This window comes from Oryza sativa, chromosome 2 (genome assembly GCF_034140825.1).
Source record: "Oryza sativa Japonica Group chromosome 2, ASM3414082v1".
NCBI classification, from domain to species: Eukaryota; Viridiplantae; Streptophyta; class Magnoliopsida; order Poales; family Poaceae; genus Oryza; species Oryza sativa.
In genome coordinates this window covers 9,562,626-9,578,177 of record NC_089036.1, presented here as the reverse complement: position 1 = coordinate 9,578,177, position 15,552 = coordinate 9,562,626, and the positions used below count along the sequence as shown (strand labels likewise).

Genomic DNA, 15,552 nt, shown 5'->3' with positions numbered 1-15,552 from the left:
CAATTTGTTTGTTATTCTTCTGTGCGACTGTGTATTGTGCACGCCACCGTGTTGATATTGAAGGGACGTGCCGCGTGGATGGATTGATATATATATAGGTTGCACAGATTTCAGATTTCTCCCGTCTGAAAAATATGCAGGATCCCTGCTCATAGAATCATCATATATAGTTTGGGAAATTGTATTGTTGATAACCAATATATATTTTTCAATCCACTTCTTTAAACCTAAATATTTATATGCCATCCATGAGTACACCGACACGGGGGAGCAATTGTTCATACAGACCAAAAGGATGGCAGTAACTTGAATTCTGAAGAATCTGTCAGCATTAGCAACATGTAAGGCAATGAAGTGAACTGCCGGCTCAACGCGTTACACATCTTTTGTCAAGCACTGTATGAGGATGATACACACGTGGTGCTACAAAACGTGATGTACAAGAAGAATCATTTGATGCGAATCACTAAGGCAACATCCTTACAGTCTTAATATACAACAAAGAGCGAGAGTCGCAGAAACCTTGAAACAAAATGGTTTCTATGCTCATGCTAGTTGCTAGCATTCTTTGTGACATCAAGGAGAACCAAATGTGTTCTCCTTTCTAATTTCTACGTGGCCTGCTGTCAAATATTCCTCCGAATTTCCAGGAGAGAGGGAATATTAAAGAATAGGAGCTTACATGAAGCGCAAACTTCACACTGCAATAATCAATGCCTGAACTTCTACTTTGCCAGTTTGACATCAATAAGCGAGCTTGGATTTGTCTCAGGGATGAGGCAATCAGTAGTAGTGCTCCCTATTCGGCCAGGAGGCCAATACCGGAAAATGGATCTCCCCAATATGTTCTTAGAAGGAAGAGGGCCCCTGAGGAAAATAATAGCAGTATTGTACAGGCCAATTCAATTAAGATACAAAACAAGTTAATAGTAAGTAACATGGGAAAATCAGCAGAGAGTATTACCACACATGTGAATCATAACTGTTGTTTCGGTTATCTCCCATTACAAAAACTGAGTTCTCAGGTACTTGCTGTCATGAAAAACATAGTATCAACAAACACAAAAATATAACCCAGAAAAGAATCATGTTCATTTTTCTTCTACAAGGATTGAAACATAAATCAAGTATGAAGTGTTGTTGACAACTTCATGTTCATGCATATGTACAGAATATGCACACAGCACACAACACAAGAAACCATACACAATAATGTATCTATAAATAGTGGTAACCATATCTATATCCACCTAGGTGTGGCTAGTGAGCACTATTCAATAGATTCTATAGAAATTTTATGTCTTCAGCTTACTTGGAGGTATACCACACGCAAAATGCAAGTTTTTATATGTAATTCGTCATGATATACGTCTGATTATTAATGCAGATAAAGTATTTAAAAATCAGTAACAGTAAGGGATCTAATCAAGATTGTTTCTTCAAATGTCTCCATTCATTCCACTGACACATCCACATATGTAGTGTCAGTGAATCAAAACTAATAAACCATTTGTGTTTTCTTAATCCTCTTATTGCTCATCAGCCTTAACTGGGGAATGTGGTTCAAACTATATTTGGTTGGTTGTTACATTATTGAGCTCATGTATCATTCATGGGTGGCTCAGTAATATCTTACCACTGGGTTCATGTCATAAGAAGGTGGCTCAAGAATGAACTCTTCATTTCTAACTTCACCATTGACAACTAGTTTTCCTTTATGAACCTGCAATAAGATGAAAAGAAAATTAAGTATTTTGTTGTTTGAGGATGTCACAGTGTTTCAAAAGAAAGAAAGAAAGAAAGAACCTAAATTAATACTTGAGCACAGTAAGTAGGTCACTCCAAACAATTCATAGGGTAAGGATTTTTCTATTGCTTATGTTATACTTCACAAGTACTAAAGTTCCATGAGACATGTCATCCTGTCGCAAATTCTAGCTCAAAACAACTGATCTGGAAGAACAGTGCTGAAGAACAACAATGCAGGAGAAGAGGGCAGAAAGTGGCAGCGAGGAGGCTAACATAGAAGAATATAAGACCTCAGACTCATTGTAGGCTAACATACAAGAACAAGATATCAAGACTCATCATCAGTGACAGCATCACCGCCCTAGCCACTGCAAGTGGGAGTGAGACTGTTCCAGCATTCACATCCACACTCAGCATCTCAAACATCAATGCCGTTCCTGCAAGACTGACGCCACCATCCCCAAAGTAGAACTGCCATGTGGCTGAGGAGTTGCCATAGCGGGCCTTGCCTTTGAGCCTGGTGCAGCTGACGTGGAGTATCATGCCATGTGGAAGAGACCATGAAGCAGCTCATGGCACAAAGTGAGCACAGGAAGATGGAAAGATCACAAATCTATTTTGTGATCACATAATAGACATAATGATTTCTCCAATGCTTAAACAGTATGGAGTAAACGTTTCCCAATTTTAGTACACTCCTTGGACTACCTAAAAAATTTCAAAGAATTTCATGGTGTTGAAATTAACACACACAAAGACTGCAGGAAGGAATTCATAGACAGAAAAAGAAACTAATTAAGTGAAGATTACAAGATATAGTTATACACATGAAAAAGAAGTTTCTCAGTTTGAAAGCAACCTCAACAACATCTCCCTCCCTGGCAACAATTCGTTTGATGAAAACATCATTGTCAGTATAACCGACCTCCTGAACAGAAACATTCACAGTGATATCAAGAAAAACAGCAAACATCATCCAAATTCCCAAAACACCACACTTTTAGCTAATATGCAAGTACCTGCAGCACTGGTGGACTTTTGAAGATTACTATGTCATTTATACATGGCTTTCTAAAGTAGTATGTAACCTGAAAAGCATTCATATGGTAAATTTATGATATGATGTGAATACATTGCTTAGTAAGATATAAAAAGACATCTTTTGACAGAAATATAAACAAACTCAACATGAATAACAATATATAGGGTGAAGTTATACACCCATGCAGGTGACCTTTAATAGTGGTCCATCATACCATCTTGCAAATTTAAACAAATTTTGGAACTTATAAAGACACTAAAGGTTGGAATTCAGCAAATGAAAATAAGCAACAACCACAATGAATTTGGTATCCTGATTCATCGTAGTTAAAATATTAATAATGGACTAATCAATCATCACAACTAGAAAAGGTAGTTGGATAAAACAAAGCAGTATTATGCCGAAGCGGCGTTGGAAATTTTGGAACCGAAATTTCGGAAATTTCGGGCGTTTCGGTGGGTCCCGATTGTAAGTGAGCTCTGGTCAAATATTTCGGCCAAAAAAAATTTGACGCGATTTTCTCCCCTAACCCTAAATCGCCGTTCTCTCCCCCCCTCCGCCTCCCCTCATTGCGCCACACCACACCCAGATCGAAAAAAATCACCATCTCGCCAAGTCGCCAGGCGCCGCCTCGACGCCGGTCGCCGCCTCGCCGCCCCGACGCAGCCCACCACCGGCGCCCCTAGCCGTCGCCTGCAGCCGCTCCAGCCGGGCGTCGGGCAGCACCAGATGTGGGCGACATAGTACTAGACCTACAGGAGACCCAGGCAGTGGCTCTCATCCGCCAGGCTAGGCGCAATGGGCTTCGGCCTGCCGGCCGCCGCCGGTGCCGCGGTGGTCGACATCGATGGCGACGGCAGCTTCCTGATGAACATCCAGGAGCTCGCCATGATCCACGTCGAGAACCTGCCGGTGAAGGTGATGGTGCTCAACAACCAGCTTGGTTATCCCTCTTCTTCACATTTGTTTGTTCTCAGTATATTCTTCAACAACCAGCTAGTTCTGTTCATGTGCATCTCATATTCTAGAAGTTGATGGAAGAATGGTTGGGCTTATTGGTTCTAGGACGAGATTGGTATATTTCCTTGTGCATTTTCAGCTTGGTATTTTTCCAGCTTGGTTGCCACAGCTGCAGTAGTTAAGAATTGCCGCAAATTTGTGATGCAGCTGCTGCTGCTTGTATGGCTGCCAAACAGAGCGAGTGTTGCTATCTGTTTTTGTTCTTTTTTTGGAAATTTCGCCCACAATTTTTAAATTTGAATTCATTTTTTTAAAAAAAAATCGTCCAAAATTTCCGCAATATTTCCGAAATTTCAGAACTTCGGTGACCCCCGATACAAATCAGTGTTCCGATAGGTCAAACCCTGTGCCCAAGATGTACTAGGAACTGTTTGAGAGAATTGTGACATCTATTATATTATTAAAGGAATAGAAAAAGGAGCCTCCACACTCGCTCTCATGGCCTAGAAATTCTCACATTAATCGGAGAAAAAGAAAAGGCAGAGTCCATATAGAAATACAATTTAGAAATAGCTGAAATTCGAAATTAAAAAAATAAGGAATATTAGAAGAGGAGACTAGAGTCCATTTATAAATACAATTTAGAAATAGTTGAAAGGAATTAAAAAATAAGAAATATTAGAAGAGGAGACTAGAGTCCATATAGAAATACAATTAGGAAATAACTAAAATTCGGAATTAAAAATAAGGAATATTAAAAGTAGAGTATAGAGTCCATATAAAAATACAATTAGGAAATAACTGAAATTCCGAATTAAAATTAAGGAATATTAAAAGTAGAGTATAGAGTCCATATAAAAATACAATTAGGAAATAACTGAAATTCGGAATTAAAATTAAGGAATATTAGAAGTAGAGTATAGAGTCCATATAGGAATTTAAAACAAACTAAAATTTGAAATAAACATAATAAAATTAAAAGTAGAGTTTAGAGTCCGTATAAAAATACAATTTACAAATAACTAAAATTCGAAATTAAGAAAAACATGGGAAGAAGAGTTTAAAGTCAATATAGGAATACAATTTAGAAGTAACTGAAATTCGAAATTAAAAATTAAAGAATATTGAAAGATGAGTTTAGAGTCCACATAGAAATACAATTAGAAATAATAAAAATTCAGAAATAAAATAAATAATATTGGAAGAAGAGCATAGAGTCTATATAGAAATACAATTTACAGAAAATTCAGAATTAAAAAAAAAAGAAATATTAAAAGACAAGTCTAGAGTCCATATAGGAATATATATAATTTACAAATAACTAAAATTTGATATTAAAAATAATTAATAACTAACACGTATATAAAATACAATATGAATATTACACATTATTAGTTTTGTAAAGTTACTGCAAAATTTAAAATTATGTTGTCATTTTAATATATTTAAATAATATAATGAGAAAACATATATGCTATTATATGAGAGAAAATATAGTGATGCTAGCCGCGCAATCTGCGCGGGCCACCGTGCTAGTTCTGTTAATGACAACAAGCACATACTTTGGACTAAGGATTATGTAGAAAGATTAATGCAATTCAAAGGGTGCATATTGTCATGCTCTCTTTTTTATGTGGAATATTGTCATTGTTTTCTATACTTATGTAGGTTATCGTATATTACTCCAAATATCCCCAATATGATCAAAGTCTATTGAGATTATGAACAAGTCTTGTGAAGGCAGTTTTTTACAAAATAAATAGCCTCATTTCAGAACTTTTTACTGCCAACAGGAGGCATAGAACATATTAAGGCATGCTATCTAACTAGACGATGATCATTTCTTATAATTTAACACAAAAATGAAAAAAAAAATATGTCCTAAAATGTTAACCAACAATCGGACTGTCTACGCCTGCTTCCCTGTTACACTTAGAAGTGCTGTGAAACCCATTTAAAACAGCTCATTCATAATTTTTATAGCTAACTCAAGCTATATATGACTGTTTGACTGATGGCTGGACAAAACAATATGCAAAAGATCAGCCATTGCCTGCAGAGGTGAGCATGATAATGTGAACATGTGTCATGTGTCCATATGCCTATTTGCTGATGTCAATGCGGAATTCTAGTATGTTGGGGATTTTGTTTTACCAATGCTTATACCAGGTTATCGTCTAAACAAAATTTGGCAGTGATCATCATATGCTACGCAACCAGGAAGCAAACCAACAAGTAACAAGTACGTGAACAAATTTCTACGATTGTGCTGTATTGATTACTTACCCAAGTCGAAATTCAAAAGGCACACATTTTATCAGAAACATTAGGCAAATGTGTGCACCCGGAACTCAGTAATCAGCACATTTAAGTAAAATCTGAATCCTCTGTTGACAAAAACAAAAAGGAAAGAAGTCAAGGAAGAGCAGACGGACCTTCTCGGCGACAATGCGGTCGCCGACGTCGAAGGTGGGGAACATGGAGAGCGAGGGGATGAAGCGCGGCTCGGCGACGAAGGAGCGGAAGGCGAGCGAGATGGCGATGGCGGCCAGCACCGTCTTGGCGTCGTCCGTCGTGACGCTGAGCCACTCCGGCAGCAGCCCCTTCCTCGTCCCCTCATCCTCCTCGTCGTCCCCTCCGCCCCCGCCCCCCTCCCCTCCTCCTCCCCCGCCGCCGCTGCTGCTGCCGTCGGGGCCCACCGGCGGCGCCTCGGCCGGCGCCGCGGCGGGCCGGGCACGCCTCCTGAGGAAGAGGCGCGGGAAGAGCACCGGCTCGTTGTCTCCGCCGCGGTGGTACGCGGCGGTGGCGGCGGGGGGTTTTGGGGAGGGTTTGGTGAGGGGGCGGCGCGACGGGGCGGCGGCCTGGGAGGTGGCCGGGAAGAAGTGGATGGAGGACATGGCTGCCGGAGGAGGAGGAGGAGGAGGAGGCGATCCTCTCGACGCGCGCAGCGCGGCGCCTCTCGCCGGCGACCGCGGCGAGGCGGTGGTGGGTTGGGTTGGGGGATGGAAGGGAAGACGAGGAGGATAAGCTAGTGGCGGGGAAGGTGGTGTTTGGTCGGCGTGGTAGGATTGGTCTACGAATGCCTGTGCATTTGCAACTGAATTTTGTTTTTTTTTTAAATCACATCATTACCTTATCAAATATTAGAGCAGGTATAATAAGACACCGTGGACTGGCGAAAAGGAGACCACGTCGAATGTGGTGATGGGTTGGAAGGGAGAGGGAGTGAGAGAGAATGTGAGCCGGCGACTATCCTATCACCCGACTACAGCACAACTTCCCATATGAAGGCGTTGATGAGGAGAGAAGGAGCTAAAGATTGTCGCGGGATCGTCGTCATCTCCTTGCTTGCTCGCTACCGTCACACCATTGCTTAGCTTGCTCCAGACCTCCAGCGGGCGGACTCACTTGCGACCGCTTCTTAGCTTACCCGTGAAGCTCAAGGTTGTCATGAAGATGACTAGAGGAGCTCGAGGACATGCCACCATGGCGGCGATAGGTGGTGCCGCGGGCTGACACAGCATCCACGTGTAAGGACTCGGGAGACGGCCCACGATAAGCTCAAGAGCAAGCTTGGCCTGCTGCTTGTGTTCATAAAAAAACAAGGAAGAAGATGGGAGAGTACACAAAAGATATCAGAAATAAATGGATGGTGTGTGGTGGCTGGCGCGACGGAGACAAGGTAGAGAGAGAAGGTTTGGTGTGCTTTTGTCAGAGTTAATTATTCTCTTAGATAATATGGTGGACCATCCTATTATAACTGTTATTGTATTTGACGGCTCTTATGAAGGTTTTTGATGACCTGGATACTACTGTCACCGGCAATTGGCTGTATTATTAGACTTGCTCTTACTAATCCAATAATTCATATTTTTGTTGGAATTTTGATGCTACCCATTAAATGTTTTGAATATAATATGTAATATGTCAGTTTTGTTTAGTTTTATTTTCAATGAGAATAGGTGAGGGGATCAGGGAACTGGGTGGCTGATTGTGGTAAAAATGTGCAAACAGAGGAATTGTTCGATGAGGCGAAGAGAAGAGGCCCTCCAAGCGGTCAATCTCGTCGATAAGGTTGTCTAGTGTCAAGACGAGGACATAGAATAAGGCAAAGCATGGGACGGAGACCATGGAGCCCTTGTCACACTTGCGTTCTGGTTCGTGTGTGATAATGGCGACACAGGATGCAATATATAGTTATCGTTCGTGTGTGATAATGGCGACACAGGATGCAATATATGGTAGCACTATCGTCACATCCATACACTTTGCTGTCACTCGCGTCATTCAAAGGTGTAGAAGAAAGGGAGGATTTCACATATACCTGGGTCCAGTTAAACCTATACTGTATCATATGTGATAAAACTATTATCGAAACCACTCAGTAAGGTAGATTTTTTTTAGACAAGGGACACGAATAAAACTCGATATAGAGTTGAAGGACGAAAATTGAACTTTTACCACCTAACATTGGACGTGGATGGGCCGAAATCTGGTCTGCACGAGAATCCATCTTCAATTCCTATATATAGCCTCGTTACAACTAGTCAACTAGTGGTTTTCTAATTAAGAACGCATCATCAGCTTAAAATTGTACTTTCCTCTGTTTCACAGTGTAAAACTTTTTAGCATTATCTACATTCATATAGATGCTAATAAATCTATATATATAATAATGTCTAGATTCATTAGCATATATATAAATATGGGCAATGTTAAAAAGTCTTACATTGTGAAACGGAGGGCATTAATCTATACTACTGAATGAGCTAGAGATGAGTATATCTTATGACATAAAATCGTAGCTCATGTCTTTCGTATTTTGGACAACTATATGCTTTAAGATTCGTACGTAACAATATGATCTTATCATTTTCCTCCCATTCTCCTTCTTCCCTAGCCGCACGCAGCACAAGTGTGACGCGAGCTTGCCCCCGCACACTTCCTCGAGCACTGATGCCGCCACCAAGCATCATTGGTTGGCCAGAAGGCACAAACAACACCGGCGAGCCCCTCCCCCCCTCCCCTAATTCACGTCTCCATTAAGTACTCCACCGCATAATCTGTCACCACCTAGCTCCAAACCAACTGCTTTGTTTAGCCCTTACCACCGACGCTGACCCATCGTTCTCCTCCGTCCCCACGGCGCCGATGGTGCATCCCACCGTCAGTCCTCCAACACCCACAGTCATCCCAATAGAACCAACGACTCCCCCCCCCCCTCTATCTTCCCCCTTTTCTGACCCTCTTGTCATTATGACCCTAACCTAGGACTCTAAATGGTCAAGATTATGTTAGGATCCCAGTTCTCTCGCTTGGAACAATAGCAAACTCAGAAGTAGCAGTGCGAATCCAATATAAGAAGCCACTGATTTCTATTACAATAGTGGAAGGTTTTGAGGTAGAAGGTGGAAGGATACAAGGGGCTAAAAGACTCTAGAAGCTAAGCAAAGGATTTGGAGGTAGGAGGAGAGGTGGGGAAGGAGATCGCCAAGGTTCCAAGCCCAGAACCAGGACGCTGTCGCCGTTCGCCGTCTTGCCAACTGATTGATCGATCTTGGAAGCTTGTTGCTGCTGCCTTTTTTGTATTAATCTCATAGACATGATTGGGCCTTTGTAAGCGTAGCAGCTGAATTGGCCCACGTACAGCCCACGGATCCTAACAATCCCCTCTCCTTGAAATTCGACTTGTCCGCAAGTCGATATCAAATAAACTTTTGAACTTGCAAAGCTCCACTCTTGATTTATATTGCACACTTGTACTGTCCCAAAAGCTTTATAAATTTGTCCTTCGCTTTCAGCTAGATCCCATGGCATGATCAATGCAATCTTAGCTATCAATCTTAAGGAAGTGAGATGTTTCAGAAGCAGCAATACAAAATCATTGTCCTCAATCTTGTTGCTGACAAGCATAGCAAAGGACTAGAGTTCAGCGTTCAATAGCTCCTTTGTTTCAGGTTTAACAGTAACTACCTCAGCTCTGCTATGCACTTGAGTATAAGCTGAATGTTTCTGAACATGTGTGTTCATCTCAAGTATAGAAGTGTCAAAATTGCTGGCCCTATTTGCCTGTCGCAACAAATTCTTCACCATATTTTTAATTTGGGAAGCCCAACTAAGATACCAACCAAAATTACTTGCATGTTTGGCAACCATCCATGCATCCACAAACCATGACAAATACTCAACCATGGAATTATGCCACTGCCTAGCATTCCTTGTCAGTTCAAGCAAATTCCTTATGGACACATATCCAGCTTCTGCCTCTGAAACAAGTAATATGTGTGTACCATTCCCAGTACCAAGCTCAGGCCTAACAAATGTCCCTGTTGTCCTAACAATTGTATGTCTATTTTGATGACTGCATGCAGTATCAGCCCTCCCAAACTGAACCACCTTATGACTAACTAGAGTGTCCAAACCTTCAGGATATGTAAGGCTAACAATATGGTCCAAATGATAGGGGTGCAGTACGGACGAAGTAATCAACATAATTATGTCAGGGGAGACCTTGTAGTCACTAGGATTCCAAGGTCTACACCAGATCTGTTCTTGCCCATTGACATGCTCCTTCAAGCTAGATATTGCAACCATTGTGCAACTTTTCTGATTAAGTAAATTCCACTTCTCCTTCCTAGCAAATATACTCATTTCTACTCTAATTTTCCAATACTTGCATTGCTCGGGCTGAACCATAATATTTTTGAAGTTTGTTTGACTTGGTGGGGGCCATGGTTTCAGCTCACCCCAATGCAAATTAATATCCTTCAGCTCAGTGAAAATCATTACATTGTCATGACACACCAATGCAAGACAACTTACTTCGATAGGTGGCGGCCAAGGTGGCAAACGACGTACTCTTGCCCAATAGAGTTTGAATTTTGGACCAGCCATAGGCTGTGAATCCCATCCACTAATTACTCCATCGTAGGTTGGAGGTGGCCATGGCTTCAATTCAATTCTCTCCAACCTTAGCTCCTCATTGAATAGTGTCTCAAATAACAACATATGCACAACTGCTTGACTTCTATATTTTTCTAGAGTAGGAGGTGGCCATGGATTAACATCAAAAGGGTTTGTAGGCATCAATGCCATGCTGCCATGCCCAAGGCACTGTACCGAACACTTAGTGGGCATTGGTGTGTTCCACTTGATGTTAGCCATCATACTTGATGAGAAAAAGTCCATGAACTGAACGGAGGTTGGATCGTCCTTAAATGCATCTGTCCAGGTCTGGAACACAACCATAGCTTGACCGGTGTCACCAATGGCATCGAGGACAACCGTCAAACACTTGGTGTGCATCACCTTGGAATGGTCAGAGGTGTCGCTGTACATGGCACCAATGGTTTCCTGAGCAGTTACCAACTCCATAGAGGCAGTGGCTGCGCTGGCGTAGGTAACCTCCGCAACCATGGTGAGATCGGGCTTAGTATCGGGGCTGGAGCATTTCATCGAACACATGGTGGGCGTGACCTTGGATGAGTCCTTGGTGACGATGCAGGGGTCATGAACCTTGTCCTCGCCATCCCCAAGGTCTAGGGCAACTGTCGGAGCAGTCTCCTTGTCGATGTGGCCTGAGCTCGACGTCGCCCAAGGACGATCGTCGTTGGAGCACTTCATCAAACAGGTGGTGGGCGTCGAAGAAGGTGGTGCCTGGAGTGGAGGATGTGATGCAGCCGTGAGGACAGTAGTGGTCGCCTTGATGGAGGCGCTCATCTCCTCGAAGAACTTGCTCCTGTTAGCTTCTATCTCATTCAACTTCTTCAAAATCAGATCGATCTTCTCCTCTAGCCTATGATTGGCCTCCAAGCACTCTTGGTCACTCATGGTGGAATTTGGTGGGGGAATGGTGGCTCTGATACCAGATTGTTAGGATCCCAGTTATCTCGCTTGGAACAATAGCAAACTCAGAAGTAGCAGTGCGAATCCAATACAAGAAGCCACTGATTTCTATTACAATAGTGGAAGGTTTTGAGGTGGAAGGTGGAAGGATACAAGGGGCTAAAAGACTCTAGAAGCTAAGCAAAGGATTTGGAGGTAGGAGGAGAGGTGGGGAAGGAGATTGCCAAGGTTCCAAGCCCAGAACCAGGACGCCGCCGTCGTTCGCTGTCTTGCCAACTGATTGATCGATCCTGGAAGCTTGCTGCTGCTGCCTTTTTTATTAATCTCAGAGGCATGATTGCTCGTTATTTGTTGTTATTCAACAAGGCCGCACGAGTTGTTGAAGAAGCTCACTAGAGCAATCGCGAAGCAGATTTAAAATATTAGCAATCTGTAAAATTTTACTAATATTTCTCTGTTGAATATGTGAATTATGATTCAATAAATCTTAGAATCCACGTGGCTCCCTCGCGGAGCACGCTTCCGCTACCTCCTCGCACGGTTGCACGCAGTCTCTCCTCGTTGCAATGGTCGGTGCCGCACGTCACAGCCGCCAAATCATCCTCCTCCTCCTCCTCATGTGGCAGTGGTCGTGCTGCCGCCGCCTCCTCCCTGTCGTGTGCGGCATCGGAGATCTGACGGCCGGCACCGGAGCCGGCCGCCGGGGAGGTAGGAAGAGACCACCTACAGCGTACCTTCCTAACAAGTACCGCTTGCGAGTGGAGTACACGTGGAGAAGGACCCCCAATGGCAGGGGGTGGTAAATATGCGGGGGAAAGAGGGGCAAGGATGATACTCTAGCCTCTTTCCACGCCGGACTGACACCGCTCCAGCCGCGCACGGGTGGGCAGCTCAGCTTTGTGGGGGGCGAAAAAGAGGAGCTTTCCCTTCTCCTTCTTCTCCTTCTCCTCCCTCGGTGATCTGCCTCGCTGGGGCATCTCTAAAAGCATCCGACTCCGACGCCACCACCACCAGTTCACCACCGCTGAAAGAATCAGCAGCAGCAGCAGAGGCCACACGAGGAGATGAAGAAGTGCCCGTCGGAGCTGAACTTCGAGGCGTTCTTCCACGGCGAGAGGGGGGAGGACGACGCCGACGCCGCCGCCGACCAGAAGCCCGGCGGCGGCCCGCACCCGCCGCCGTTCGCCATGTTCTCCGCCGCCGACCTCTCCAGCTTCGGCTTCGCGGACTCGGTGACGGTGAGTGATTATTTTGTTGATCATGCTTGTGCTTGATTAAAAGAGTGGAGTACTACTTGCTCCCTCCGTTTCGAAATGTTTGACGCCGTTGACTTTTTAGCACATGTTTAACCGTTCGTCTTATTTAAAAAATAAATTTAAGTAATTATTAATTCGTTTCCTATTATTTGATTTATTGTTAAATATATTTTCATGTAGGCATATAATTTTATATATTACAGAAGTTTTTGAATAAGACGAACGGTCAAAATGTGCTAAAAAGTCAACGGTGTCAAACATTTCAAAACGGGTGGAGTATTATTAATTCGTGTACTTAATTAAAGAGCGGCTAAGATTCTTGTTCTATTGGTAGTAGCACGGTCCATATTATGCTTGACTAGAATTTGTTGCCTGCAAATTTTTAATCGCTACTGTTCACCTCCTGCAACACCTTTCAAATTGAAGACTGTTTGCCAGTTTTTTTTGCTAGTTCAAAACTCTTTTTTTTTTGGCGCGAATAAGCATAAGCTTTTGCGTATCATTGTATTAAGTTGGAGGGGAGTAAATACAGCGGGAAAGCAGAGAACAAGAAAAAAAAAGAGAGGAAAAAAAATGAAGGATGTTTCTTTTAGATCATATAGAAGAGACACACGCTCACACACCACACACAATTTTAGTCTTCAAACTTCAAACAAACGATGTTTCATGTTTCACGAAAAAATATTTGAATAGCATGATAAGAGGGAGTCCTGAATTCTAAGCATGGGAAGGGAAGAGGAGAAATCATTTTTCAGGTTAACAGCCTAACAGGAGAGTTTACATGACAGGGTTGATTAAGTTGTTATCGAGAACATCCTCGAAAAAAAAAAACTTGTTATTGAGAATTGATGATAAGTAATTTATTTAGGTAATGAAGATGATTGTTAGTACTAGTACATACTGACAACTAATTATAAGTAGCAGCATATACATACAAGCTTTGGTTGCTTATCTTAAATTGTACTTGATTCTTGATATGCATGATTGATTACTCGATTAATTATGCTTTTGTTTTTCTTTCAAGCAGAGCACCATCACTGGGGTCATTCCCAATCACATATGGCCCCAGTCCCAGAGCCTCAACGCACGGCATCCTGCAGTCTACACAATTGAGTCGCAATCATCAATCTGTGGTATGGCCTAACACACGTCCTCTTCCACAATTTTCATCAGTTAATAAGACTGCAGTTTGCACACCAAAAACAGTCACTCATCCATGTATGTAATGATTTGCTACTGTACTGCACACTGAAAAAACACATGCAACCTGGAGTTTTCAACACATGGAGATTTCAGCAATGGACATGCATGGACAGTAGTACAGTACAAGTGCTGTTACTGCATCAAAATTGCATTTAATGATGAGGCACAAACAATGCTCAGTTCTTTAATTGTTCTTGCTCACTATTTGTTCAATTTTCTGTGATCAGCAGCAGCAAGTCCCACGTCAGCTACCACTCTGAACATGAAGGAGAGCCAAACTCTGGGAGGCACAAGTGGTTCAGATTCTGACAGTGAGTCGCTGTTGGATATAGAGGGCGGTCCATGCGAACAAAGCACAAACCCACTGGACGTTAAGAGAATGAGAAGGTACACCAAGAACATCAGCGATTATGTCAAGCATTATGTCTGTCACGGCATGAAAATTATGGGCGTATTCGCTAGTAGTAGAAGTAAACATTACTTTTCAGAAGGAATATTTGACAAAGAACTTGCATGAAACGGTTGCTGGCTTCAAATTACAGGATGGTTTCCAACCGGGAGTCTGCTCGTCGATCAAGGAAGAGAAAGCAAGCTCACTTAGCTGATCTCGAGACGCAGGTAAACTGAGTTGATTTGTACCCGTTGCGCCTTTGCTAATGTTAAAAATTCAAACAGCGCCATCCATATATCAGATTGAGTAACAAAATATTGTGCCAATTGGTACTGTAATTTTGAGTGATGGTCTATGGGTTTATTCAGATTTCAAAATTCGTGTGCTCGTTCATCAGGTTGACCAGCTCCGGGGCGAAAACGCATCGCTTTTCAAGCAGTTGACAGATGCCAATCAGCAATTCACGACGGCGGTCACGGACAACAGAATCCTCAAATCAGACGTGGAGGCCCTCCGGGTCAAGGTGATCATGCATTTCATCTCTGCACACTGCATTGCATTATTATTTGATCATCATCACATCGGCATCACGCATTTCGGCTGTTTCTGAACTCTGAAGCTGTCCCCGAGTTTTGTACAGGTGAAGATGGCGGAGGACATGGTGGCGCGGGGGGCGCTGTCGTGCGGCCTCGGCCACCTGGGCGGGCTGTCGCCGGCGCTGAACCCCCGGCAGGGGGCGTGCCGCGTCCCCGACGTGCTCACCGGGCTGGACTACGCCGGCGACGACCCCTTCACCGGGCTGTCCCCGCCGGAGCAGGTGCAGATGCCCGGCGGTGGCGAGGTGGGTGACGCCTGGGGCTGGGACAACCACTCCAATGGCGCCATGTCCAAGTGAAAACTACTTCTTACTGCTTTGTCAGCTCAGCTACGTATAAAAATGTGATGTCCCAAGTGAACGGACTTGAGTTTTTCAGAGTCCTCGTGTCGTGTCAAGTGTCGTCCTGTAATAGAACTGACTAGCTATATATAGTACACAGTATTTGGTAAGAGACTGAAAAACTACGAAGTATAAATGTTGTGGAGGTTAGAGCTTTTCTCTGATTTTA

At 43.2% G+C, this 15,552-nt stretch overlaps 3 protein-coding genes across 5 annotated transcripts; 1 reads left to right on the top strand and 2 right to left on the bottom strand.

The window, feature by feature from the left end:
• Nucleotides 1–350: 350 nt before the first annotated feature.
• On the bottom strand, nucleotides 351–6,780 carry LOC4328965 (chloroplast processing peptidase). Of its 2 annotated transcripts, NM_001409994.1 has the most exons (6): nucleotides 6,187–6,780; nucleotides 2,769–2,837; nucleotides 2,609–2,677; nucleotides 1,637–1,723; nucleotides 965–1,032; nucleotides 391–867 (listed from the first exon to the last, which is right to left on the bottom strand). In NM_001409994.1, the coding sequence occupies exons 1-6, from the start codon at nucleotides 6,646–6,648 to the stop codon at nucleotides 726–728; spliced, it is 897 nt and encodes a 298-aa protein (NP_001396923.1). In that variant the 5' UTR covers nucleotides 6,649–6,780; the 3' UTR covers nucleotides 391–725. The 2 variants fall into 2 exon arrangements, with proteins under 2 accessions (XP_066163097.1, NP_001396923.1); XM_066307000.1 differs by lacking the exons at nucleotides 2,609–2,677; nucleotides 2,769–2,837 and having other exon boundaries at nucleotides 351–867; nucleotides 6,187–6,767.
• A 2,300-nt stretch (nucleotides 6,781–9,080) lies between these two features.
• On the bottom strand, nucleotides 9,081–11,882 carry LOC107278773 (uncharacterized). The gene has a single exon (XM_026023367.2). It carries the CDS (start codon nucleotides 11,579–11,581, stop codon nucleotides 9,674–9,676), a length of 1,908 nt encoding a protein of 635 aa, XP_025879152.1. The 5' UTR covers nucleotides 11,582–11,882; the 3' UTR covers nucleotides 9,081–9,673.
• Nucleotides 11,883–12,470: 588 nt separating this feature from the next.
• Nucleotides 12,471–15,552, top strand: LOC4328963 (bZIP transcription factor RISBZ3-like). 2 transcript variants are annotated; one of them, XM_015770041.3, is made up of 6 exons: nucleotides 12,471–12,834; nucleotides 13,880–13,985; nucleotides 14,286–14,442; nucleotides 14,598–14,673; nucleotides 14,844–14,969; nucleotides 15,087–15,552. In XM_015770041.3, the coding sequence occupies exons 1-6, from the start codon at nucleotides 12,661–12,663 to the stop codon at nucleotides 15,339–15,341; spliced, it is 894 nt and encodes a 297-aa protein (XP_015625527.1). In that variant the 5' UTR covers nucleotides 12,471–12,660; the 3' UTR covers nucleotides 15,342–15,552. The 2 variants fall into 2 exon arrangements, with proteins under 2 accessions (XP_015625527.1, XP_015625526.1); XM_015770040.3 differs by having other exon boundaries at nucleotides 14,283–14,442.